The sequence below is a fragment of the Columba livia genome, chromosome 5 (assembly GCF_036013475.1).
Source record: "Columba livia isolate bColLiv1 breed racing homer chromosome 5, bColLiv1.pat.W.v2, whole genome shotgun sequence".
NCBI classification, from domain to species: domain Eukaryota; kingdom Metazoa; phylum Chordata; class Aves; order Columbiformes; family Columbidae; genus Columba; species Columba livia.
In genome coordinates this window covers 15,742,394-15,769,956 of record NC_088606.1, presented here as the reverse complement: position 1 = coordinate 15,769,956, position 27,563 = coordinate 15,742,394, and the positions used below count along the sequence as shown (strand labels likewise).

Below are 27,563 nucleotides of genomic sequence, written 5' to 3'. Positions count from 1 at the left end.
CTGTTGACCCACCAGTGATCCTCCCAAAACCTGCTCTGTAATCACTGGCTGTTTATCATCCAACTGCTGCATGTTAGGTAGCTGCACCCTTTTCTTCTAAACAAAGAACTACGTTACACAGGAGCCTAATGCCATCCTGGATGCATCTTATTTTGGCCAGCCCTCTTCAAAAAAAAAAAAAAAAAAAAAAAAGCCAAACAAATAAATAACAATAAATTAAAAAGATAGATTAATTAGTTTAAATCACTCTATGGGATAACCAGAGAACTCTGAAAGCTGCCAACAGTGCTGGTAAATCCTGTTAGGTCTTCAGTTTCAGTGCTATTGCCTCAGCAGCAATGACAAGGAGCTCTCAAGCCAGCAGTAAAGAGTAATTGCTCTGTGGATATACTTTGTGCAAACTGTCTTTCACTGAAGGAGTCTGAGGCCAAATGCTTCTTCCTTGAGTTGTCAGGCAGTACTCTTGAGCATCCAGGTCAGACCTGTGAGTGGGAAAGGGCAGCCTGTTCGCATCTGTTCTCAACTATCTGCCGATAGACCCCTCCTCTTCTATCAGTGCGGCATTTTTTGTAACTCAGATAGAAACAATCTCGTGCTATAGAGTAAGCATCTACTTCCAGATCTGAATTTCAAAAGCATGCGTTTAGATCCAGCTTCTATGCATCGGTTCATTACAAAGATTCCATTTCAGTTTTTTAGACTTGGTTTAGATTTTTCACCATGCCACTGAAATGACAGTTGTCTTCATACATGTATATAAAGATGGGATAAAGATATATATATATAGTTTTTTTCACTTTCCTGGCCTTCTCTGATAAAATCACAATTGTTTGTACCTTTTCTTCACCTCCTGACTCCACTCCATCTTTTAAATCAAGTCCTCTTGAGCAGCAAGTTCAAGTTACCCAGTGGGAGTTCGTAGTTGGCTAGGTAAAAGCTGAGGTTGCTTGGCATGTTTTCAACAAATGCCTCAGTCCTGAGGATAGGAATTGCATGCCTGTGCTGGCTCCATGTCTTTGGTGCAGGCAGAAAAAGCTCATGTGTGGGATACAAACAAGAGTGCCTAAAAAGAGATGGTTATCACCTTGAAGTCAGAACCTCTATGTTATATGTCAGATATGCTTGGAGTTCAGGTCCAGTTAGCATTGGTCTGGTTTAGATTAATTTTTTTATGGAAATGAAAAAAAAAAAAGAGATTGAATTAATATGAAATTGTGATTTAAAAGAGCAGTTAATTTTTTAAATTAAAATTACATTTAGTTTTGCTGGTAGCTTCTTTTCCTTCATACTTTTTTCACATGACAGAACAAGATGGCCAGCAGATATAAAAGGTATCATCTGGAAGAAACTTTCTTAAATGTGCCTTTCATGCTGTTCCATTTCTAAGCTGTGAAAACTTGTGCATTACTGTTTCATACATCAAACATTTACATTTGTACCATGATACAATGCAGCATTATTAAAGTCATAGACCTGCTGCTTTGATGTGACAAGTATCCTTTCCTCATATTATTCAACACTTTGTGTAAAAATGTTTGATTTTTCACTGGGAGATGTTGTTAATAGCAACTGGAGCATTTATCTTAGTAATATCATGTCTCTTAATCAAAAAAAGACCACAGTAACCTTTTGAGAAAGTAGAGTACATCAATATCCCTGTAATTTGCTCCACCAATGTCAAACTTTTCATGTACAAAATATCTCATTTGCATTTCTGCAAAGGAAAGCAACATGTCATCATGTAAATTACAGCCTTTAGTGAAGGCCTAAAATGAAAACAATATAGATGAGATAATATTTTAAGGCTGTCAACTTGTATTTGGTTCATCTTGTTCTTTATCTAGATGCCCAAGTACAGTTGGAAGGTGCCGATACTGCATTTTCTTGCCTTTTCTACTGTCATAACTAGAGAGCAACAGGGATCAGCTGTGCACTTGTCAGCCCCAGAATTCCAGGCAGCCTTCAACCAAAATCAGTCATGGTCTAAGTAGTTAAAATGGATGAAAGGCAGGAGAACAGATATTAAGTAGAGGAATAGGAGAGTAAATAGAGCTGGATGAAGAAAATGAGAGAAAATAAAAGTGTAATGTGAGCAGAGGAGAGTTAAGAGTAAGATAGGAGAAAGGATACAAAATGAAATGTGACTGAAGTGCAGGTGATAGAATCAAAGAATATCTCAAGTTGTAGAGGACCCATCAGGGTCCAACTGAGTCCAACTCCATGCTCCTTGCAGGACTACCTAAAACCGTATCACTAAGAGCTTCACCCAGATGTTCCTTGAACTCTGACAGGCTTGGTGCTGTGTCCACTTCCCTGGGGAGCCTGTTCCAGTGACTGACAGCCCTCTCAGTGAAGAACCTTTTCCTAATGTCCAATCGGAACTTCTCCTGATGCAGCTTCATTCAGTTTCCTCATGTCCTATTGCTGGTCACTGGAAACAGGAGATCAGCGCCTCCCACCCCACTACCCTCTTTGAGGAAGTTGTAGACTGCCATGAGGTCACCCCTCAGCCTTCTCTTTTCCTGGCTGAACAGACCAAGTGACCACAGCTGCTCTTTTTAAGTCTTGCCCTCAAGATCTTTCACTGTCATGGTCATGCTCCTCTGGACACACTGTAATAATTTTATGTCCTTCTTATATCTAGGCGCCAAAAACTACACACAGTCTCTGCTTTGATTCCTCAGTTTAATTTTCTTACAGCACACCCAACCTGTATAACTTGGGTTATATTAGTTATGTCTGATGCTCTTCACTGCTTGATCATAAGGCTGTTCTGGCACAAGTCTTTCAGGGAATGGCTGTTTTCTTTTTCCTCTAGCTTAATTCCAAGAGAAGACAATGGTGGAAAGAACTGACATGAGGCAATTTCGTTTTATAATAAGGAACTTTCCCCTGCTGTAACCCAGATGTGGTGTTTTCTGAAGAGATGAATGAGCACACCCTTGTATTTTAGCTTCTTGGTGAAAAGTGTTCAACATCAGCCTTTGGCTGAAGAAAAAAATCCATAGGAGTTATTCTTCTAACAGAAGTAGTGGAAGAGCTTGCTAGATTTTGAGTTTGTTCAGTGTTTTGAAGCCACTGGTTCATTAAAACTGGTGAAACATTCTATAGAGGAGAACAATTAAAAATTAACATCAGAATATCACTAGTCCATTATGGATTAAGGCAGTTTTAGAGCTAGAGGTGAGCTGAACACTGGTAATCCTTCAGAGATTCATCAGCTGGCCCTGTGGTGGACACTGAACAAGTGCAGAAAACGCCCAAGATCTTAGAATCAAAACACACAAGGTAAGGCAAGAAGGAAGTTAACATGTGAGGGAAAGGACTAAGGTCCATAAAGAAAATTGGTTCCACTTTTCCTTTTTTTTTCCTGCTTCACTGTGCAAATAATTAGATTTGTAATGCAGATCTTGTTGTGACACAAATCCTGACTGGCTAGTATTGCTGCTGTTCCCTGCATGTGAGCGTATTCTTGCTCAAAGCCCATCTTGTTTGGAGTATTCATAGGCAAAGATCAATTGGCCACCAGGGCTTGGTGACAAGTAATAGATAAGGATTTTCTTGACACAGGATGTACTGTACTTTTCAATGAAAGCTGCAGTTCATTCTGAAGGCAGGCGTGACTCGATATTTCCTCAATAACGAGCCATGCACTCTAATGCTTTCCAGATTTATTTTTTTTTTCTCCAACGAAAGCCTATTGTAAAACTTTATGGGGCTCATATCAGAAGTAATGACGCTCTGCTAAATTCCTTGGGACGGGGTTCACTCTGGGCCACTGTGAAGTTCTCAAGGTATATAGGACTTTCCAACAGATTGCCTTCTCCTGCACATATTTGTGATGTACCTCTTCCTTCTGTCCTCCTGCGTGTGTCTGTCTTCTTGCACCACTACCTCCTGTTAACCTTTCAGCAGTGTGTGATGATCCAGAAGCCCAGAGGAGGAGCACACTTCCCAAGCCACAGTGAGGAGGGCCGTTGTTTTTACATACAGAACTTATAACATGCACCAGCGCAGTCTGACGATTATTCGTTTTCCTGAAACTGTGCGGCACAGCCTGGTTCTCTTATCTCCTTTGCAGTATCTGAATATCCCAGTTGAATGAAGCAGGGTGATGGATTTTGTGGATATTCTTTAGTTGTGTCTTGTCAGTTATGCCTGGAAGCATACAAACCCTGCAGCCCTCTGAAATCAGTGACATGATTGCGTATGACAGTCATTAGTGGATGAAACAGAAATCTGTCTGTGAGCATCTGTTTTGAGGGAGCCAAATATAATTAAAGTTTAACCATGCTGCATTTGCTCTTTTATCTACTGGGACCCTGCCCTTCTTAGGGATTGCTGTCATATTTCTTGTGGTCGTTCTGAGGAGTTTGCTGCTTTTTGTTGTTGTATGTGTGTCTCATATAAGTCTGTTTTGTTTCATAGCTGCGTCGAACAGATTTGTTCAGAGATTCACTTTGGGATAATGAAACTGTACCTTCTTGAATGTGTTCAAGACTTACCCAAGGGGAATCCTTTCTGGTTTCAGGTTGTTCTGAATGGGCAGACTCTACACTGCTGTGTTTCCTAACATAAATGACATGAAAAAATGCCAAGCATGATCTTTTTCTTATAATTCCCTCAAACTGATATTGTATTATATTATTGCAGTAAATGTCAATATAAAAGTAATGCAAAGAGGAGAGCTGAGTTCAGTGAATTCACTGCTTTTATTTTCATATGCATATAGCGGATATTGATATGCCGTGCATGGATAAAGGATAATTGACAGCACTTGGTTGCTTACACTGTATTGGCGCTTGGTAAAAAGGCACATTGATAATTCAAATTACTAGTTATTGCTCTAAATGAATTAAATTGTAGTCAAAGTGCCTAGGCAAGACTGGGACCTCACTGTGGCAGGCTTTGTGGAAACTAAAACTAAGTGAAAGTGCAGTGGAGCTCAACCAGTCTGCCAAAAACTAAACAAACAAAACCAACCCTGAACTTTTATGAAGAAGTAAGAACAAACCAAACCAACCAACCAAACAAACAAAAATGCAAAAGAATGGGGTAAAAAAAGCACAGAGAAATGTAAGTTCCTGAAGTGACTGACTCAGCCACTAGAAGGATGCAAACAAGAGTTTCTTGATGAGCACCAGCCTGCTTGCCCATGGTGCCCAGTATGTCTTAAACTATTCTTTTCCAGTTGGGTGACTGTCTGTGGTCTCTAGTGTTTCTGCTTTGAAGACAGTGGAGCTTTTTCACTGGCTTCTAAAAGCCCTCTAGATTGTACTGTAGTGGGATGTGGTTTTGAATTGGCCTGAGACCATGTCATGTTCATCTCTTAAATTTGGTTTGTTTGTTTTGCTGACTTAACTTGAATTCATAGCAGCAATCTGTAAATAAAAGGTTTAAGAGAGATTTGCAAGTTTCCCACACAAGCCAAGTCTGGGAGATTTTTTTAGTGTTTTATAATTTCCCACTTCTCTAGGTCTGAACTGAGCTGAACTGAGCTGGAGTTTATTCTTGTGTAGCAGGTGGCGAACCTCTAAGCTGGGCAATCCTTTTGCATCAATGTATTGCATTTTATCAGTTATTTTACCATGATGCTGTTTGAACAACAGGATAGATTAAATGTGGTTTTATTCTGTAACTAATTCTATGTACTTGCCAATCAATAAATAATGTCTTTCCATAACTTAGAGGAATTTCAAGTAATGGTAAACCACAGATGAAAGGAATTATGTTCTCCTTTAAGGATGTAATGCAGAGATTGATTTTGTACAGTCTCTCTAGTCAGGGAGTGTATTATGACATTATGGCATGGTTTCCAATTTATTTTCAAGGGAGAACTGGATCAGGTATTTAATGTGCTAGGAGGAAAGCAATCAGAGCAGCATCTGTGCTTTTATGGAGTGCAAAGATCTTACTTAGGCTTGGAGAAACTTTGTATAAGAGGTTGTCTTGAGTTCAGGCCTACCAATAAATATGTAGAAACCACTGGGTTTCTTGTAATATTTTAAACTTTCTAGCTTCATTTTAACTTGGGTGAAGATGGTAATCTGTTTATTATGGTCATCTATTTGTTTTTAACTGTACTTTCAGTGTACAATTGTATTACAATTCCTATTACAATTACATACAATTCATATTACAAAAGGACTCGTAGTTTGCAGAGCACCTTCAAAATGACAAAATGCAGAACTGCTTAAGAAAATAACATATTTTGAAAAATATGTTTTTCCTCTGGCATTTCTTGTAATATTAGTTTATTGGTTTAATTACCTTTAAGATGTGTCTATGTAGATAATTTTAGATGTATGTGTGTCTGGTACTATTTTTCTGCAATTCTTAAGCCTGAAATGTAATAATGATAATAGAAAACAAGTTTTTCAGTATCTGAGAAGGTAAAAGTTTCTCATATAAAGTTGCAAATGAGCAATGTGTGCACTCCCTCAGGATTAAGAACTTACATTGCTCTGTATTGCCAACAGGAAGCAATAGGTGTCTTCCCAAGAGAGGTCTTGATGTCCAGTTAAAGTTCCTAAATTTACCTTCTTTAGAATGGATGCTGAATTTCAGAATGTTTTTACAGAGACTGCATCTGCAGATGCAAACGAGATGGAATGAACCTCTCTCTGTGTTGTTTTAATTTTTTGTGTGTGTGTTTTTTTGGTTTTTTTTTGGTTTTTTTTGCTGATGGCTTTAATTGTTTCTTGAGGCATGGGTTGTAACCACTTTAGTTTGTGACTTTTCTTCCTGAGCTCCCCAGTACCTTGCTGTGTTATGGATTTATTCATGCAAGACACAGAATGGTGGTGCAGGATGCATAAGTCTCCTGAAGATATTTTTGAAATTGAGATCTTTAATCCAACATTTCAAAACATAGGTGGCTAAAGGTGAGAGGGATGCTTGCATTTTTACTAGATATTTGCGCTATTGTTACTGAAAGACTCCCATGTTGCTTATTATTATTCCTGTGTTGGATTTTTGATTAGTGATAGATTGTAAAAGGCTTGAATTGCAGTTCTGAAGACTTCAGTGTGGCTGGGTAGATGGATAGCTGTCAGGCTGCTGGAGTGAGGGACAGCTCTCTTTCTCCCCAAGAAGCAACAACTTCCAGAATGGTTTAGGGTTCATTCAGGTCAAATTTCCTTTTCCTGTTACCTTTCTTTAAGAGGTCCCCCTTATTAGGCAGTCCATCTGAGTTCAAAGGCTGGACTAAATGGTGCAAGGATATCCCCGACCTCCATTTTTAACTAAGCTGCACCTCTATTAGAACAAGTGGCTCCTGGGTGAGAATCTTTGGACCTGACCGATTTTTCTCTCTTTCATCTTTTACACTTTTTACCATACACTCATGGATGGCGTGAAAAAATGAGATTATTATATTTTACTCAAATTGGTTTCAGTGAGGTCATAAATAAAACCTCAGTGTGGGTAAAAGTATTATAATTAAGATCATTGAATTAATTACTCACCTAAGTATGTAAGCTTTGGACCGAAGAACCCAGATAGTTCCTCAGTGGTGTTAGGAACTGCACTGCCATGCAGGTGTTGCCAAGAGTTGTTACACTTCTGCCAGGCATTTTTGCAACTTTTTTTGGAGAACTTGTAATAAGGGCTTAACAAAACAGTGTGTAGGTTTTTGGTACAGTTCGCTTACCTAATACTTTTGCTTACTTTTTGCATTACACTACTTGAAGTTTATTCTCAATCTTGGACTGCTTTTGGCCAGATTGATTATTTTAAAACGCCATCTGTAGGTGTAAGATACCACCACAAAATCATGTGTGTAGTCACATGTGCGTGTACGAGTAGCAATCTAAGGGTATGTGGGTACTTGTCTTGCTTCAGTCTAAACTTTGTCTCCTAAAGCACTAAGGTTGCTTTTAGCTGATTTGTTTCTTTGAACATCCAAAGTTCAGAAGGCTCTGAACTTCACATTTGAATAAGAGTCTGTGTACTTACTTTGGCCAGAAGGGTCTGGAGAAACAGTGCTTGACCTTAGAGGCAGCCTACTGATTACTTTTTGATACACTTTACATGAAAGACTTCAACTGGTGCACTGTCCGGTGGTGGTTATGTTTTCTGTACTTGAGCTATGTGCCAGACTCGGGGACAGCTATCAAGCTCAGGGACAATAACATTTCTTTCCTGTTTATTACAAGTGTCTTAAAACACTTGTATTTTCAAAACCTTGCTCCAAGGACCCTAAGATCCTAAGATGCTGGGGGAGAGCAAACTTGTTTCTTCAAAAGGCATTGGAGGCCACTGAATTGCTCCTTCTCTCTGAACTATTCCAGCTCTCCAGGTTAGTAGTGATTCCATAGTTCAGATTCCACTAAATAGAGTGAGGGTATCATGCAAATACAATACACTTTGGCTTTATTTTCTTTGCTCCTTGCTCAGTCTTCCATAACACAAGAATAACTGAACAAGCTCTTCTAGAAATCACTTTTGAGTAGGAAAAAAATCATTCCTGAGGAAAGCTGTTACAAATTCATGTCTTTACTCATCCTTTGAAGCCCCACCAAGTGCAAGAGTTCAAAGCACAAATACCAAATTGCAAACAGAAGTATAATAAATTATACATTGATTTGTGCCCATCCTGTGCATATGGCAGCCATCAAGGAATGCTAGTTTGCCTGCACATGTATAGACAGGGTTATCTAGACAGAAAGAATCAGTCTATAATGTACTATATTTTTCTGCAATGTGCTCTGAACTGTTTGAACAATCTTAAACATAGGGACATAAAAACAGATGGATTGTGTGTTCTGTTTTTGTTTGGCATGGTAAGGATGTCATCAGCTGCTGTCTGGTTCAGCCACACTTGATCATCCCTTGATGGCCTTAGTACATGAGCAAAACCAAGGTTTTGAGTATCAGGGTTTGTGAGAACATATGGAACATTTGGCTCTGATAGTGGCTGTTCTCACTTTGATGAAGGCTTCTGCCTGCCCAAAAGAGACAGCGAAATGTCCCATATGGGTGTGCCTCTTTTTTCTTCAAAGCAAAGTGATACAGGCCTTATTTTAAGCCATTTGTGAAATGTATTCACACTATGCCTGCTAACTTTGCAACAAAGGGGATGAGAAACTTCTCTTCCTCAGGCTCTGCTATGAGGAGAGTAAATCCTAGAAGATAGTTGAAATAGTTACCTGGTGGCACTGAGTTCTTAGCCACTCAAGATTTACACATGATCAAGATTTTTGTCTCTTCATGATATTCAACAAATAGTTACATTGGAAGAAATGTTTCTTAGCACAATGAATACTACTCTTGAAATACTAGAAATTAGGAAGTTGTCAATGTTTTTTCACCTTTTAATTTTTATTCTCTTGTGTATTGTGTGATTATCTCACTCATGAGACAAAAATTCAAGAGAATAGGATTATTTTTTAAGGAAATTCAGATTTTCTTCTTCAGATCCAAACCACTACTGAAGCATTACAGAATAAGTTGAGGGGGGATGTGCAGTCTACAGGTTATTTGAGCCATATGTTGAGCCTGATGGGATCAAGAAGTCTGGCAGCCTGCCAGATGTTGGTATTCCATCAAGTGAACTGTACACAGTAGGGATGACATTTGGCAGTCTTATTTTCCTCCTAGAAGCTTCTATGTATTCTTTACTTGACCTTCGTGCTGGTTGCTACTTTTAAGGTCTCCAGACATGAAGTGAGCTAAGACTGCATCAGCTTTTTCTCCTGCTTTTTTTCCATCTCAGCTGGAATATATTGGTTTTGTTGACACTCAGGCTGTGTGCCTTGAACTAGGTGCCAAGTAAGCTATCAAAAATGTTTCGAAAAATAGCCTTAAGTAAGACATGAGAGATACACCTCAGATATTCTGTCAGTGTATCTCAGTGCATCCTCCCCCCTTTTTTTTTTGTTTATGAAAATGTAATGCAACTTGAGAATGAAAGGGAAAGAAAAAGATTAATAGGAAAAAAATGTTGGACAGAAATGATGTATAGTTGAAATAAAGTTGCATCTGTCGTTATCAATTTTCTTTCTCTGTTTTTTTTTTGGAGGAGCCTGATAGCTTAAGTACACTTAGAGAAAATAATCATTATGGAATAAGTTAATACTATTAAATTGTTTTAATTTCCCTTCTCAGGCTTTCCATTTGACGCCTGCAAGTATATTCCATGGGAGAATAAATCTCTGGAAGTCATCACAGAATAATTTCTTCCCAATGGGTTTGTATTAAGATGGCAAGGACTGACCTAAATCTAACATTAGAATATTTGAGGATAGATTCCAAGTGGCTGTCTCAAAGGTGCTGAAAAAGAGGCGTTTATATCATATCATTAGGTACAGCAGAACTGCAATGGTAGCAATTACTTCCCTCAATAGGCAAATGTATCCTAGTCTGTCTTAGTAGTACAACCATCACTGTGTAAAATACATTAGATGTATAGTTTGAAAGCTTTTGAGTCTGCATGGAATAGTAAGCGATTTCTCTGATGAAACAGAGCTAAGCTATATTATGCCTGTTAGTGTGGTTTAGTTAAACCTCAGCCAATTAATTTTTCATGGGCTGTGTAGCAGGGATTGTAGCGAGCATGCAAGATTTTTTTTAATTGCTACTGGACTTTGGATTAACAGTGGTCAACATATGAAATACAGAAGACTTTTTATGTGTTTGTTTTTTTTTTTTTTTTTTTCTTCAGAACAAGATATCCAAAATGTTGCATCCTTCTAGGTCTGGCCCCTAATGCCTGCCCCTTGAAACTCCTAGTCTTTGTGAGAAGCATCCTGATTACAGAGCACTAAAGGATACAGTCATTTACAAAATCACTGCTTTTGCTCATGCCTGAAGTCTAGTGATTTAAACAATTTTTTGTTTGGATTTATTTCTAGTTTTGGAATTGTGTCATTGCTTCCATTACTGTGAATTACTGCCACTTCCCATCCTTTATCCCCTGGGAATAGCCTAAGCATCTTGTTAGGCTAAGGGAGAGGGAGCAGAAGGAAAATCAAAAGAATATGAAGGTCAGCCCCATACTCTGCTACCAAGATTCCTTGTCCACAACAGTGAATCAATAATGAGGCATCAACATTTTGTGGGGGATGAACACAGATGCAAAGATGATTTTGGAGGAAAGGCTTGTGCAGTCATTTTTCACTTTGAGAAATAGGATTAGGCTTGGTTCAGTTTTTTCCTCTGCAGTCACTCTCAAGCTCTGCTCTGCGATTTTCCACTTACACCTCATAATTTGACTTTTCTGTTTATGGTGGCAATGCCTTTTCCTCTTGCAGATATGAAGTGTCATTACAACTAGATTGTGTTCTGTGGAAACCTGTGGAAAAGAAACCTCCCTGATGGTTACTCTTCTTTCCTTCTTTATCCTTCAGCACATGGAGAGCCACTTTCTGTCTAACAAGAACCTAAACTTCCACTGATACTGTGTAGCTGTGTGTTTACTTCCAAGTCAGTAGTATCTCCTTGTGTCTTAAGAGCAAAGTTGTCCTTTGAGACATTAAAACATTATGCCCTTGGCAGTGTTCCTTTCTTTTTCCCCAGATTGTTCTGTGGTTTTTTTTGTTTGGGTTGTTGTTTTTTGTTTGTTTGTTTGTTTTGTCATTGTTGCTGTGTTTTTTTGTTTGGTTGGTTTCATTTGTGTTTGTTTTTTTGTTTTGTTTTTTGTTTTTCTGTAATAGAGGAAATTGATGCTAGAAAGGAATTACCAGCCTCGATCAGAGCAGGAGACCATATAAGTCAAATTAAATCCAGTAGTTTGGTGTTGAGGTTATCAGTGCCAAAACTATTAGAAGACTGTGTAAGAAACCCTCCAATAGGTGGAATAATCAACACCTCTTTCTTCCCACATATAATTAAAGAGTTTAAACTCAGAAGGTTAGTGTTTGAAGCTCTTCTAGAATCACGTTTAACATTAAACTGATACAGCTATGCACATTGCTCTTATCTCTAAAGGAATTCCTGTTCTCTCGGAGTTTCCCAGTGTGACTACACATGGTGTGAAAAGGTCCTCTGCTTTGCCAGTTTTGGAAATTGTAAACAGATTCTAATAGCTTGTACTTATGATAACACTGATGGTTAGCTTTATAGCCTCCTACAGACTTTTTCCATACTGATAGATACTTGCCTTTCTGATTCCCCCGTTTCTATTTTTAATTTTATATGCTCGTGCTCCTGGAATTATGAAAGTTATAACTGTATGCAAATGGGACTTCTGCTTCCCCAGCATGGTGTCCACAACAGCATGCTAGCCTCAGTTTTACTGGTTATGTAGAAGGTCAGCTAGTTCTGCTGCTAGAACAGCTGTGTCTGGCACATCCAGATAATTTAAAGGACATCTGCTTGATTTCCCTGCACGCTTTTTTTTTATATTCACCACCCCATCCTATTTAGAGTATATAGATTCACATTTTAAATTCTATGTGACTTAGATTTGCAGCTTCTTCATACAGGTTGTTCGCATTTCTGCTCAACAGCTTGCTCTTTTGGTTGGTGTAGTATTGCTGGCATCGTCTAGAAAGAGAGGAAGAACTTTTGAGACCAGGGATGGAATGAGAAGCTTTTCCTCTGTTTCCATTTGATACTTCTCAGCAATAAAAAAGGCTTTTGTTTGTTCTCAGTCTTCCATGCTTGGATGATGAAATCCAACAGCAGTTGGTTGGGAATAATAGTTTAAGAACAGCAGGGTTCTTTGAAACAATAAAAGCTTTTTCAAGAAGGCACTAGACAAATGTAATTTATGGGAATGGAATCACAGCATGTTTATCACTAAGGTATCTTGAATGCTTCCTATGCAGAAATATGAGAGTGAAATAATGAGGGTAAAACCACTTACCTTCATGTCAGTTATTTACATGGTTTCTTGCAGCTAATTTAACAGAATAACCTTCCACAAAGAGGTACTCCAGTCTGCACAATGCATGTTCTCATATAAGGTGCTTGGGTAGCTGAGCTTAGGGACAAAGATCTAGCTGAGCTAATGGGAATAACTTAGTTAAGGCAAAGCAGTTTCTATAGCCAAGACCCAACTCGTAATTGAAGGGTCTGTTACAGCTCTGGTCTTCTTTGGTCATCTGGTCATTCCTTCCCAAATATCTAGACAGCTTTTGGTCAAGGCGACTCTTAGAGTGGTTCAGTAGTGGTCAAGGCTGAAACTTGCCCCTCCAGCTTCTGAGATATTCCTGTTAAGGAACAACTTTGAACAGTGTTCTCATCCAAAAGGACAAAGACATTATATCTAGCCTAGCATGAACTGGGACAGCAGTGGATGAATTAACCAATACACAGGTCCTAGGAGTACAGCGAATTGGAAGAAAAACAGAGATTGATGGAATTGAGAGGTTTTAACAAGATTAAAAATAACAGATTAAATCATGATTTTTCCAAGTTAGAGTGAAAATTTTCCATTGCCACTGGTAGGGTGAGCATTTTGACAACTATATTTTGAAAATAAGCAGCTGTTTTTTCTAAGCTTGTCAACCTGAGACTGTGATTTCAGGGTGAAGCAAGGACCTGAATTAATTAAAATGGTAATTTGAAGTTAACTGCATAAAGCCTTTGCATGGATCCTCTCTCTTCAGAATTAGGCCTATTTAATTAAATTAGATTGCCTTAGGTGCCCTTTAATTTTAGTTGTGCGGGGGGTTAATGCATTTAAACTAATCCGCTTGCAGTGAACATGGAATAACCATCCCGTTTGTCATTGTGTACCCAGTCTTCACATTGTAAACTGTAGGGTGATATTCTGGCTAATAGTGGACAGAAGAACTTGTTTCTCTACATATTACTAGTAAATAAATAGTAACCAGCACATCTTCATTTACATAATTGTGCATGGTTTAGATGAGGAGAATATATACATGTGCATGTTTCTGTGAGACACAAAAGAATTAGTGTGGGGATAATATTGCTTATGTGGGGTATGTCTTTAGGGCAAAATGATTATTTAAAAAGACCTTAAGAATTAAAATGTGTTTATGGTGCTTTTGCAAACCTGTATATTGCTGCCGTCTTTGGCAACTGTGTTAGATTGATTTGTGATTGCAGCTAGAAGGTTTTCCAACACAAATATGCACTGCAGTGATCACACACATCCAGGGCAGAGGGAAATAATAATTTTACTTTATGTTTTCAGAGTATGCCATTATGTAAAAGTATGCTATCTAAAATTTAAACAAAAAGAAACACCGAAATACTAGATATTCTGAAGTAACAACAGGAATTTTACAAAACAACATTTTGGCTGGGGTGACATTTCACCTCTCATCATCCCATTCCCAGAGTGTTGTGTGGTGAGACCAGGGCCAAGATACAGAGCAGCTGTTAAAGCCACTGCTGAGGTTTCCTAATTTCTGGAAAATAGCTACTAGAAGATTCAGCTGTGCTTTCAAATCTGTATGCCATCCTGGGTTCCCAATACGGTAGCAGGATCTGGGCATTACACTTCTTTAGCTGAGTATGAAAATATGACAGACACCTGATTCTGAAAGAAATGGAGCAATGTGATTGCTGAGTGATGGATTTTATGTGATGCTACTTAAGAAAGCTATCATTTTAAATTATCAGTGACTGGTACCTGACACATCGTTCTTCCTTCATGTGAAGCATTCTGGTTATAAAATAGGTCTTTTTTTGCTAACTGGAAAGTGTATCACTTGACTGTTCAAGAGTCTCTTTCTTCTCCTTGTGACCCTAACACATCCTCTTGGATGTCAGTAGGAGGTCTTCAGCACAGTGGGTGTTCTCATTACCACTTGACATTTTGCTGTTTGGTTTTCTGCCTGTTGCTATTTAATGATTTGAATTCTTTCTTTGCCAGCTCCAGAAGCCATTTATCAAACAATGTATGATTAGCTCTACTGAAGAATATTAACATAGTTACTAGAAAAGGAGTTTCATTTCTGAACAGTGCCACAGCATCCCGCCTCACCATCTGCTGCTGCCATGTCCCTCACTGTCATGTTTCCCAGTTAATCCTTTGCTCTGGTCTCCTTGCCCAGCGCTCCTGGGGAGGGTGGCACAGGCTCTGCATGGCTTTGCCTGGGCTATAAGAACCCTGTGAGGCTAAAAGAGACTGCAGGTCACTGCAACAGCAGTGACATCAGTGAAGATATTGGCTGATGTAATTTGGTGTATATTTGCTTTGTGAAGGCACAGACAGACAGATAGAGGAAGCATAGAAAGCATTGCAGAATTTCTGTCCTTAGCCTACTGTTTGTCACAGGCACTTCACAACTCCCATCAGTGTCAGGTCAGGGTGTCTCACAGCCTTTAATGCAACATTTCAAATAAGACTGCAGAGGGAAGATACCCTTTGGGAAAACAAAGACATCAAGACTGAAGAAGAGGTTCATCTCACTGAAGTTAATCTACCAAAAAGATAGATTGCCAGTTGACATTAATCACCTGCGCTTCCAGTGGAGAGGCAGGCATATCTCCCAAGGATGATTTACGTGACTCTAATCACTGGGCAATGCTTACTGTTAAGTGGCAGTAAGAGGCCAGACTAAGAAGGATATTCAGCTTTAGATGAACTCACATGGAGGCTGGACATGTTCATGGTAGCAAAATTCTTTGCAAATGATTAAATCCATAGGCAATAGCATTTGGCTTATGAAGTTCCTAAGCTGAAAACGAGGGCTGTGAGTTGTTAAAGGTAGTGTCAGACATGCTTGTCCTGTTGTGCTCTTAGTCTTTCATAAGCATCTATTTATGGCCACTGCTGGAGCTAACATGGGAGATGGACTTTCTGTCTGACACCATATGGCCATTCCTGTGCCTGTATGAGGCCATTTTACCCTGAGAAGAGGTGAATACGCATTTAGAAAGAGATGATTTCTGCAAACAGGCAATTGGCACTAAGGTTTATTTCCAGATCTGTGGTGAAGTGCTACTGACCTACAAACAGAAAAACTGGAAGTCAGTTTTACAAAAAGCCTGTGCCAGGTGCTGAATGTCAGTGTTTTATATCAGGTCACCGCAAGCCTTTTGGAGATTCAGCTGAGCTGTTTCACCATGTGTTCCCCTCAGATGGCGCAAACAGCTTGTTTGAGCCTTAGACAGTACAAGGAGGTTCAGATCTGACATCATTTGCAGTGTGGTGTGTAGCTGTGCTGCTACATGAATGCTCTCTGCCTCTGTGACAGCATCAGGTGAACTAACAGGGTAGAAGCTTGTCACCTTAAGTAACCCATTGAGGGCACAGAATGTGTGGCCCAAAAACAAAACCAAGAATCACTCACCATAACAGTGCTCGTGACCTCCCACTGTCTTGGGCACATGCACATGTATGTATACCTCTATATTTTGAATGTTTGTTCCAGTTGAAAGATTTTGCTAAATTGACCATCCAAAATGCTGATACCCTTAAAATGGTTTGCTAAGGAGGCAAGCACCTCAGATTGAGCATTTTGCTGCCACTATGGTAAATGTATGCCACTCATTTTCTGCGAAGGTCTTTAACTAGTGTCTTTGTGGCTGTTAAATGGCAGGATCACTGCATAAATACGCTTATGTTTGAAGTCAGAATTGCCTTTTATAGCAATCTCTACCTAAAAATAAATCCTAGTTAAGCTAAGCAATGTTTTCCTCATCAAATCCCAAGGCATAAAAAAGGCTGGTGGAACTGGATTCAAAACATCAAGCTGTGCTTGTTGTGAAATGGAAGCTTTTGCTCTCTTTAAAGCATACTGTGTTGAAACCAGCAGCAAAAATCTTTGATGCCGGGAGAATGTATCAAACCTGACTTTTCAATTTCCTGTTTGGTTTCTTGCAAACTGCTTTCGTCTAATCACATTTGATCTCAAAGTTAATTTTATTTAATGTGGATTAGCTTGTATGACACATCCATTGTAGTCTTTCATCATTCTCTGTTTCATTTTGAATGTGACATGATATTTCTAGTACAGACAAAATTTGTTCAGCCATCAGCTTTGAAAGAGAATCTGTCTTTTACAGCTCTGTAACGTGTGTTACAGATAGCAAGAAAAAAGTTACTTTATTCTCAAAATTCTCAAATCCTTTGTTCTAATTTGTAGATTACAGCCACCACTGTGGAGAGGTGGTTTATCCTCAAATTCTGTCCTGTTTAGCAGCCTCCACAGCACAGAGCCAAGCAGGGGGTAGATTGGTACCAAAGGGAGAGATTACTGGGAGAGTCAAAACATGATGCAGGGGGTGTTAAGAGAGATTAATTTTACGGCTCAGTGAGTATTTGGCCTGGTAATTTATGGCTGATGGTATAACAGCCTTCTGTGACGTGGATGAATGAACACAAGGCTGGTTCCCTTGTTATTCATAGGCCATGGTGACTTCAACAGTACTGCTGAAGTTGTAATTGAATTGCTACTAGTATAACAGCAGGAAGGATTTTTATTTTGTTGTTACAGAGCCAGAGGGTTTCAGCAGTAGAACAGAGCCCTGTTGATAAAGAAACACAAAGAATAACAGTGCCAAAAATGCAAATACTCTTACAAATAAGGAGTGAAACAGGAGACTGTAGTCGTGAGTAATGGTTAGAAGGTGACAGCAACAGCATGGAAACTACTGTGAAGGCAAGGTAGGCTGGTGTTGCAGCAAGAGTGTTTCTTAAGGACAACATTCCCAGACTTTTTTTCAGCTTTCCTTGAAGCGAAGGATTTCTACCAGATCTGAAAGGAGAGTGTAAGTAGGATTAGATGTCAAGGTTTTACTCATTGCTCAAGATTAAACCAGTCATCAGTATCATGATGGAATTTTTCCCTTCTGTTCAGGCTGGAAGAGGGATTTGGACATATGGCTTTGGGTTGTTTTGGTTTGGTTTGGTTTTTTGGTTGGTTTGTTTGGTTTTGCTTTTGTTTCTTTTTTCCCCAGTAAAGCCATGGGTTTGGTCTACCTTACTGCTACAGTCCTCCAGAAGTACTGCAGAGACTTGAGGCTTTAAAATACCTACACTACTCATACTCTTCCTGCAGTACATAATAATGGGAGTTCGCTGACCAGATCTTTGGCTTTTTACAGTCTATTCAGAAGCCTGTGCCATGACCATTTGCAGGTATATGAAGTAGATGTTCTACAGCCTTTTTCTGAAACAATGCCCTCTACTTGCATGAGACTGTGAAGCCTGCACTTGGTCAGCCAGGGGAGACTCTTCCAGATCTGCAATCCCAAACATACAAGGGACAAGGACAGAAGGAAAAAGCTTTTGTGTGAACCCTTTTTTAGTATAACATGGTCTTAGTACCGCAGTAGGTATGCTTCTCTTGCCTGACAGAGGAATCTATAAATTTGCAGAAGGATGTAATTTTAGACCTCTATGTAGGGGTTAAAGTAGTTCTTGAATCATGAAGACTATGTGTTGTGATCTAGGATGAAGTTGAGAACACAATTGGAACCTGATTACATGGACAAGGTTACATGATTCTTTCTTTTTCTTTTTTTTTTTTAAAAAAAAAACTTTTCTGTATTCCTATATTGAATAACTGCTGTCTTAGAGAACTGTTTGTGGTACTACCAAGGAATCCACTAAAAGTACCTAAGAAACTTTGTCCTTCCCAGCACAGAATTCTGGGGTGGGAGAAGTGTTGGAAATCCGGCACTTACTTCATTGCTATGGAGCCTTTCAAAATCCAGTCTGAAGTTTTCCATTGTTTTGTTTTATAAATCCTGAATCATTTCAATGGTGTGTTTTGCAAGTGAAGTTAGTGCACTGGGCACACTCCACCTGTTTTACAGTAAGAACTTCTGCAATTCATATGTTTTTGCATGATCTCTATATAAATCAAGAGTTCATCTCAGAGTGATACATAAAAGGGGAACAAATTCTTTGCAGCATGTTGTCTCTGTGCTTGCTTGATGCCTTACAGAGGTATGATACCATTGCTGGTACTCACAGAAGTATCATGTCGCTGTAAGCTTACTTACATTTTGGTATGTGAGCGCTTTGTGGATATATGTATCTCTTTTTTGAAAGTGCATATAGTTACTTAGGTTGACTTGGAGCCTGCATGCTAGTTCTTTTGTATGTTCCATGTAATATACACATGTTTTCTGCAATAATATTGATTCTAATAGAAATGGAAAAGGTATTGCGAAGTGTGTGTCTGTGTTAGCACCATGTGTATGTAATCTCAGGAATTTTGCGGGCTTGCTAGTGGTTAGTCTTTTGTAATGACTTTGAGATAAAGCAAATACAGACATGGGTCTAATTTTACCATATCTTTCTTCACAGCTTCCTGTTATGGGAGGAGCCTTTATGGACTCACCCAACGAGGACTTTAGTACAGAGTACTCCTTGTTTAACTCATCAGCCAACGTCCATGCAGCTTCTTCCATGCAGAACCCACCAGAAGAGACATCCCGTTCTTCAAATGATGCCATATTGTTATGGATTGCAATAATAGCAACAATTGGAAATATTGTGGTTGTGGGAGTGGTGTATGCCTTCACCTTCTAGGATGACTGTTACTCCAAACACTGGAAGAGAGGGTAACTGCAACAGTATTTGTTACGTGTATGTATGTGTGTATATATACATGTATATCTATATAAATACATATAGGTAGGGACTTTGTTGATTAAGTGCTGCCACAATCATAGAAATGAAATGCAAGTTAATCATCTTGAGTCTTGATGGCAGAAAGTTTGGATGCAATTGCAAAATGTATGGCAGTGAGAGTTAAACTGAGACAGAGCCAGTACCAGTTTTGTACAGAAATGTAATAAAAGGGAGGCCAGTGTGGGTATAGCAAATACAAAAAGAAAGTGAGATTTATATAGAAAGTGCATATTTTCTACTGTTTAGATTTTTCTATCTGCTGTTCTGAGTTTTGTCAGCATTTTGTGCATTCTTTACTGTGGTATAATATTGTATGAAATAGTTCTTTGTCATATTCATTGGACATCTTCGTTTTCCAGACGGAATGAATGGTCAGCATTGACTCAGTTCATCATGTGTGAGTCTTTAGCATGTGCACACACTGCCAGGCTGTGTCCAAAGTCATGAGTCTTAAAGCCATGACGGGCAGACGCATGCTACCTAACACTTGCATTCCAGTATCAATCTCTGGATCTGATAATCTATGAATTGATGCTAAACTTGTCTGCTCTTTGCAGGAGGAGGCACAGCTACTGCCAGGTGTGGCTGGTCTGCTGACCCTCTGTACTCCAGAGAAGGAAATGTTAAACGGAGCAGCTGCACAAGCTCCCATTTCTCTGGAGAGGTACTGGGTTGCAGTGGTTTGTAGACGTGTCCCTTCCAGGAAACAAAGGCCAAATACCATGCTTTTCACGTCATATCACTGTAATCCAGATTTCCCACAGCAGCCACATACTTTCATAAGCTTGTTGGTGTAGCAAAAGCAGCACGTGGGGAAATTGCGAAGCCTCATTAACAGTGAATGATGTCTGTGAGAAAAATAGAATTGAAAGGATTGGACACTTCTGTGCTCTCAAAGGTGTGCGTGCAAGAGTCAGGTATGCCCTTGGGTAGAAACAGCACAAAAATGTAGTAAGTGACAGATATTTCACTGCTTACATTTCAGTATTAATACATAGCTGGGATTTAATGAGGCTTCTGAAAGTGATTTTTATATAGCCTGCTTTACATTACAACTCAGATTATCACTTGGATTTGTTCTAGTGAGTGACAACATTTTCACTGCATTGTTCACTTGATCAGTTCCTTTTCAAGAGCTGTATCTTTTCAAAGCAAGCTGTAGCTTTCCTTGTTTCAGAGATTATAAAATCCTGAGGGAAGGAAAAAAAACACCTATGTTGGAAATATCTCTCTCTTCGTCCTTAAAAAATACACAAATATATAAACTGTGTGCACTTTGTTAACAGCAGATAAATTCTTCCTCTGTGTCTGCATGTACTGTATAGGCTTTCTGTCTCATATAGCTACTACCCTAGTTCCAGAAAGCCTTGTCTGCAGGCACAGAGACTATTTTTGACGCTTGCCTGCCACTGAGCTTGAGGCTACACTAAGAGCTGCTGAATGTATAAAGAGGTTTGAATTTCCTTCTTTTCGCTTTAGACCCATTTTCCTGCAGGGCTTGTCAATAATTACTTGAATTAAAGCAGCATGCCCCAAATCAGTATTTGTAACCACTCAGTAGTCACCATGTGTACTTTTTTTCCCTATGAACAGGCCTTTAAAGCGGGGAAACATGTGAACAGAGCTAGTGGAAGGAGAAGAGCACCTAAGTTACTTTGAGGATACAAAAAAACAATAACAACTCGCTTGAGGAACTGAGCTTCTCTGTGTGTGTTCATTTCTCTGTTTGGAGGCAGGATTTTGTGAAGATGGTTGAGGACAGATGAGATCTGTGCTGGGTAAAAGTTTGAAAAGCCCTGTTCTGGAAGATCAGTGGATCAGAAAGCAAATTCTGTCTAATAAAACAACTGTGAAACAAATATAGTGTTTTCACTGTCCTAAAACAGCTATTTGTTCATTCATAGGCAGAGGATAATAAAAAACAGGGGAGGTGCATAAATTCTTTATCTTTCCTGCTCTTACATTCCTCCTTATTCTTGCCAAGCAGAAAGCAAACTGTGAAATGGGGTTAGAAGACTACAGAGAAATTTCCAGTTGAACAGGACAAGTTCTGGTATACAAACATATAGGACCCATGGAAATATTGCTTAATGTAAAGTATTGTCCCCAACCATTTTCTGATGTTGTATTGCCTTTGTAATTGTATCAATTAACTTATGGAGTTTTCTTTAGTGTTCTTCTAGGCTCTCGTTATGCCAGATCATACAAGCACTGTTTCTGCATGAAGAGCAAAACACTTCCACCATGATTAAAACCAGTTTGATGCTATGGTACTTGCATTCTACAGCTTAATGAATTTGCCAACAGAACGCTTTGTTTAAATTTCCTAGAATATTAATCTAAACACAATTAGAAATGCTTTTGTTTCTCTCCCAAAGCACTGGACTAAATTCTTTGACCATGAAGAGCTTCAGAGTGGGAACAGCAAAGAACCACCACTCTGCTAGGGAAACTGAGTGACACTTCTGTGATGTTTGTACCAAAGAAAGTGCCTACTTTTATGTGAAATTGATAGGAATAACAGGGGTGTTGCAAAACATGGAGTTCTGCCTCCCTCACCCAGATCATCATCATACATATTTTCATTGTTAGAGGCTGAGTTGTCAAGAAGGGCCAGACAGAATTTTAATTAAAGTAATTGGCTTGACAGGGTGACATGGCAAACTGGGTTCAGGCAGCAAGTACAGGCATTTCCTCTCTCATAGTTAAACTGCACACTAAATGTGCAGCTTTTCTGTAGAGATAAAAATTGTTTTGAGATGCAGGTGCAAGGATACTGTACTGCATGCCAGAGTCTGTACAGAATATTGTCAGAGATAATAAAAAACACAAAATCATAGTGAGCAGAGCTGATTCAAACTCTGATCTACTTTGATAGTGATAACATGCACAGTACTTTTCTGTATGTTGTGTTCTGGCTTCATCCACTGCAATGACTTCCATCTTCTGGGAGGTTAGGGAATGTTTAAATTCAACCATTGAAAAAGGGGACTTATCCATCATTAAGTTCAGAGAAGCCCCATGCAAGAGTGGAGAAGTAGATGAATAGTGGATGTTTCATAGGTGAAATGTGTTATCGCTTCTTTATATGTTATGCACTGAACTTGTCAGTGCAGCTTGACTTGGAGCAGTGTAGCTTCTCCCTTCTTTGGAGCCAGGCACTTGGATAGCTGCTGCAACTCAGGGGTGATGAGAAAACCCAAACATATTCCCCACAGCTGTTCTTTGAAGGTCTTCTGTGAAAGCAGAAGGGGGTTCTGGGCTTTGCTGAGCACTTTGTGTATCAGCATGAGAGCAGTATTCCACTTGTAGAAGATCTGTGCTTTAAGTAAGTGTCTACCACAGAAAACAGTTACAAGACCCTGATTGAAGTTTGTTCTGTAGCAGACAAAGCGAAACACTTTCTACATGCAGTGTATAAACCTCTAGCCATGTTGTAAACATCATTTTATAAACGCAAGTAGCAGTACTGTATGTGCTCTGCAAAGTTATTTATGAGCCATGGGAGGCAGGGAGACAAACTGGATGCCCTAACAAGTTTCTTCTAGCCATGGCCTCTAGGCATCTGTGGCAACATATCAAATAATCAAACTCTCTCTAAAGACTTCTTTTGGTTGTTTTTTTACTCTAAGCAGCCAGCAGCTGGACACAGCAGCTGTGCAGCCACCACAGCAAAGATACTGAAGGCTGAATAGTTATGGAGGTGGGTGCAAAGGCACGACAGATAGAAGAACTGAGTGGGAAAACCCACACAGCTACTCCTGTTATATTTTTATGTGTAGGGCTAGGAGTCTGTGCTTGTCCACAACATTAACATCCTCCTAAAATAAAACAAGGGAGAAAGATGTATTTCTGTGTCAACATGCTTGAAAAACCAAACAAAAGATTTTGAAACCAATGCAACAGCAGTAGCAGAAAGACCTTTCTGCTACAAATAATGTATTTAGCCATTTGAGTGTGCAAGTGAGGTGATAGATACCTCAGAAGCAATGAGAGGCCCTTTCCAAAATCTAGTTTGCAAGGGGCCTTGAGGGCTGTCAGCATCCCACCAAACTGCTGAGCAGCCTGTAATAACAAGTCGCAAATCAAGAGTAAGTAGAAGCAGCCAGCCATTACAGTCTTATCCTATACATCCATTTGAACATAGAACATGTGCTTTTGTGGCTGGGACCAAATGGAAACAGGAGTCTTTAGTCTTAGGTTGTTATGCACGTTGTCTATTATTAGAAGCTTTTGTTTTGCTATTCTCAGACAGTTCCAGTTGTTAATATCCTGTTCACATTTCTCTGCAGGCTGCCAAGAGTTCTTAATTTCAGGTAGCTCTGTACATTTATCTGAAGTAATTTTACTGGGTTTCCTGTGGCAAATCACAGAGCAGAATCTGGAAAATTGCTCTTTTTAAGGAGATAAATAGGCCAAAAATCAGAATCTCAGATCAAAATGCTTCTGTGTTTTTGGAGCGTGCAAAGCTCTGGGGAGCTGGGTTTCAACTGGTTAATGCACAGAAAGGAAAAGGGCAATCAGGTCCCTGGTGATAATGTCAGACATCAGGGTACTGACAGGCAGGGCTGAGCGCTTCATTAACTCCTGCTCTGCCCCTCTGAGCCTGCCTCGCTTCCTGGACACACAGCCCGAGCTGAGTTTAAGTGAACTAAGCATCAGGTACAGCATGTCCCTCCTCATCTGACAGCTTGCTAATCCTCAAGGAAACAAGTGCATTTATTCCATTTGCAGAAGAAGAGCCAAAGATCAATATTCTGTTAGGTATATTGTTATTGGTACATTGGTCCACCATCATAAGGTAAATGTAGGGATGGTTTAACATGTAGTTAGCCCATTGTCCCTGATCTGGGAATATCCTAAAGAAGTCCTGAGGCCTTAAAGTCTCCTACCGCCCTTCATCTGACACTAACACTTCATGTTTCCTCATATAGCCCCTCTCTGTCTTTTACTTTGTCTATCCAACTTGAAACAAGGAAAATTAAGTCACCACTACACTCTTCTCTGGGCATGTAGGAAACTCCTAACAGCTAGGGACCAACCATGTCTCATTTTAGTTTTTGACCCTTCAGGCACAAAGAAGGAAGAAAGCATCCGGTTGCCTACCCAGGAGCTCCAGGGGAATATGTGCCTTTGCAAAACAAAATACATAGCAATTTTATCTCATTCCGGCCTCTGCCATAATACTTACACTGAGACGAGACCTACACCAGACCTACTGTCTCAGTAATCTGTTTTGGGAATTACAGCAACACAGCCAAGAACTGGAAAAGAAAACAACCCCGATAACACAAACCTGTCATATATCAGATCATCTGAATAACATGCCTTTAAAGGCAGGTTCACCTGAGTGCCATAGGAAGAGCTGATCTGTTGGTACCAAGGCAAATGTCCTTTTATATGAGCACAAATGGTGCCTCCATCTTTTTTGGAAATCTTGGGAGCATTGTGCCACCCATTTTCTTTCCTATGCAGGCTGCTAGATATTTTTCAGTTGTAGAAAATACTCAAAAAGCTTCTCGTGTTGGTAGAATACACGCAAAATTTACTTTCCAAAGCTCTACTTATTTTGCAAAAGCAAAAAACACCTAGGTTTCTTAGGTATGGAATGCTAATTAGTCAAGTATCTTATATGCGGTAGCATCACCTCATTTTAATCTACAGATTATGTCAGTAGGTCTCAAAGGGGATCTTACTAGTACCTAGACTTTAAAAAGTCTGAAAGCAGAAACGAGTCACTTCTCAAGAATGTCTCAAAAGTCGCTAGCCAGTCCTTTAGACTGCATCATTCCTTATTTCTCCCTAAAGCACCCTGATGTGAACTCACATCCATCACTTGAAACACCTTGTCACCACCACGTGTCTCTATGAGTTCATTTTATTTCTCTCCTTGTCTTCTCTGTATTCTTATAATTCCCTGTTATCAGAACATGTGAGCATTTGGAAGCCAGCAATGTTCTTCAGTCCTTCTTAACCACATCCTTGACTGACCTTCACTGACAGTAAGGTCAGTGATAATTAAGGACTTATTACAGTAAGCAACATAAAGTCTCTTACTGTAGGAAGATCTCATTCACTATCTGCCTCGGCAAACCACAAGCAGAAGAGCAAGGTGTAGCCATGAAGCTTGGTAACTGTGTTGTCAGTATCCACCCAAGCTACCATTTAGAAATTCAGATTTTATAAATACACTGCACTGTTCTGCAGTCAGCATTTACTGAGCTTTTCCCAACCCAAAATCCTTCGTTATTTTTAGCAAATCAGAATCAGTGGTAATGCACTTGGGGTAAGGCAAGGGGAGTGGACATGGGCACTAGGAAGAACAGAAAAGCTCCACATTGTTTACTGTAGAGTCAAGGCCATTAAACACTAGCATATTCAGTAAAGAAAAACACAATGTGCTAAACCATTTGAAATCTAGTCACCCCTGTAGTTCTCGGATGTACGGCCAAACTGCTGTAGCTAGATCAAGCATTTCTAAATCTCATTGTGACCAAAAGGAAATTTATTTCTTGGCCAGAACTGAGAGAGCTGAACAGGCTCCCTCACAAGCCCCTGTCTGTTCTGCTGTTGCTTTGGGAGCTTCCTGAGCTGTGGTCACTGGGGTGATGCTGCATTTCCTGTGGAGTTCAGTCCCAATAATGAGCAAATAAAATTGAATTGTTTACAGATGTAGGCCTAGAACTCTTCTCAGTTTACTGCCTTCATAAGGATGATGGAAGTTCCTAATCCTGCAAGCTGCTCTATCCAGAGGGACCTTTGCCTCCACCTGGAGTCAATTGGATTAATAACAATTCTGCTACTCTTCTGGCATCTGCTCCAGTGGATCAACTTGCAGGACTAGCTCTGAGTTGCCAGGATTTTATTTTAAATATATCTAAAAATGTACATAATTTCCTAATCAAAAGAAAGAAAGCAGAATGCTGTATTTTTTAAAATGAGAAGGTGACAAAAACCAAGTCTGAATATTTTGATAGATGTGCTGGAAGGGTATATAATGTAGCGAACAGTTGCACTACCTTTAATATTGTCTGAGCACCTAACCTGAGAAATATTTGTTCTTTCTCTAACAAAGACCTTTTTCTGTTCTCAAGTTATGAAGTTTGGAAGGAGTAGAGTGCAAAGCTTCAATGAAATTTTAAACTAATGTAAATAAATTCTGTAGCTAGCTTTGTTAGGTAGCCTGTAACATATGTTTTTCAGTTATGTCATCTCAAATATTGCCTGATTGTTGTTGGTTTTTTTCCAAAATAAGTTGAACAGTGACACTTCCGAAAGCATCTGTACTTCACGCAAAATTACAGTCATATGGAAATGACATCCTTCAGCTCACGTAAAACAGCTTTACAGGAGCCCTTTAGTATGCACTGTTATTTCTCTTAATTATTGACAATTTAATTCTCTTGTGATTTCTCTCTGCTACCCTGTTTTGTACACTAACAGGTTTACAGGGCTTCTCTCTATTGTTTTTGTAATATATGGTTTGGTTTAAAGAAAAACTTTCACTCTTGTAATCATTGCTCTTGAAATGTGGTCCTCTATCTGTAAAGATAAAAAAAAAACCATACAAAGTGCCCTCTGTTTTCTCTAAGTTTACTGTAATTAGCAAGTTTAGTTAACAGAAATGTATTATTTTAGGTTATTGTTATATTCTTTTTCAGTTATTGAAAGCTTTCACTATGTGTGTACTTCGTACTGGTTCATTCTTTTACTATAGTGAAAATGAAAAGTTTTGTTAATATGGGATGGAAGTTGTGTTTTTGGATAAAGTTCTATAAATTGATGGCGGAGTGTGACTTTTCATTTTATTCTCATTTTACTTGAGAGTACTTAGAAGTCCATAAATGCAGTGATTTAATTGTTACAGCCAGTGATACATTGACACCAATAGTTTGTTGCAATTTACAAACCTGAATGATTTGTCAGCCTTGGGGAACCATCTCTATCACATACATAGCACAAACCAAATACTAGAGATATTCCTATAGAAATGCATTCACCTGCTCTCAAAGTCCAAGAAATGCCTCAACACAGTCTGGAACAAAAAAAAAAAAAA

At 39.2% G+C, this 27,563-nt stretch overlaps 1 protein-coding gene across 1 annotated transcript in view; it reads left to right on the top strand.

The window, feature by feature from the left end:
- C5H14orf132 (chromosome 5 C14orf132 homolog) overlaps positions 1-27,290 on the top strand; it is a 43,929-nt gene extending 16,639 nt beyond the window's left edge. The window contains exon 3 of the mRNA XM_065065807.1: positions 19,181-27,290. Within this exon, the coding sequence (XP_064921879.1) occupies positions 19,181-19,405 (225 nt within the window). The 3' untranslated portion in view covers positions 19,406-27,290. The remainder of the gene's footprint in view (positions 1-19,180) is intronic.
- Positions 27,291-27,563: the final 273 nt, after the last annotated feature.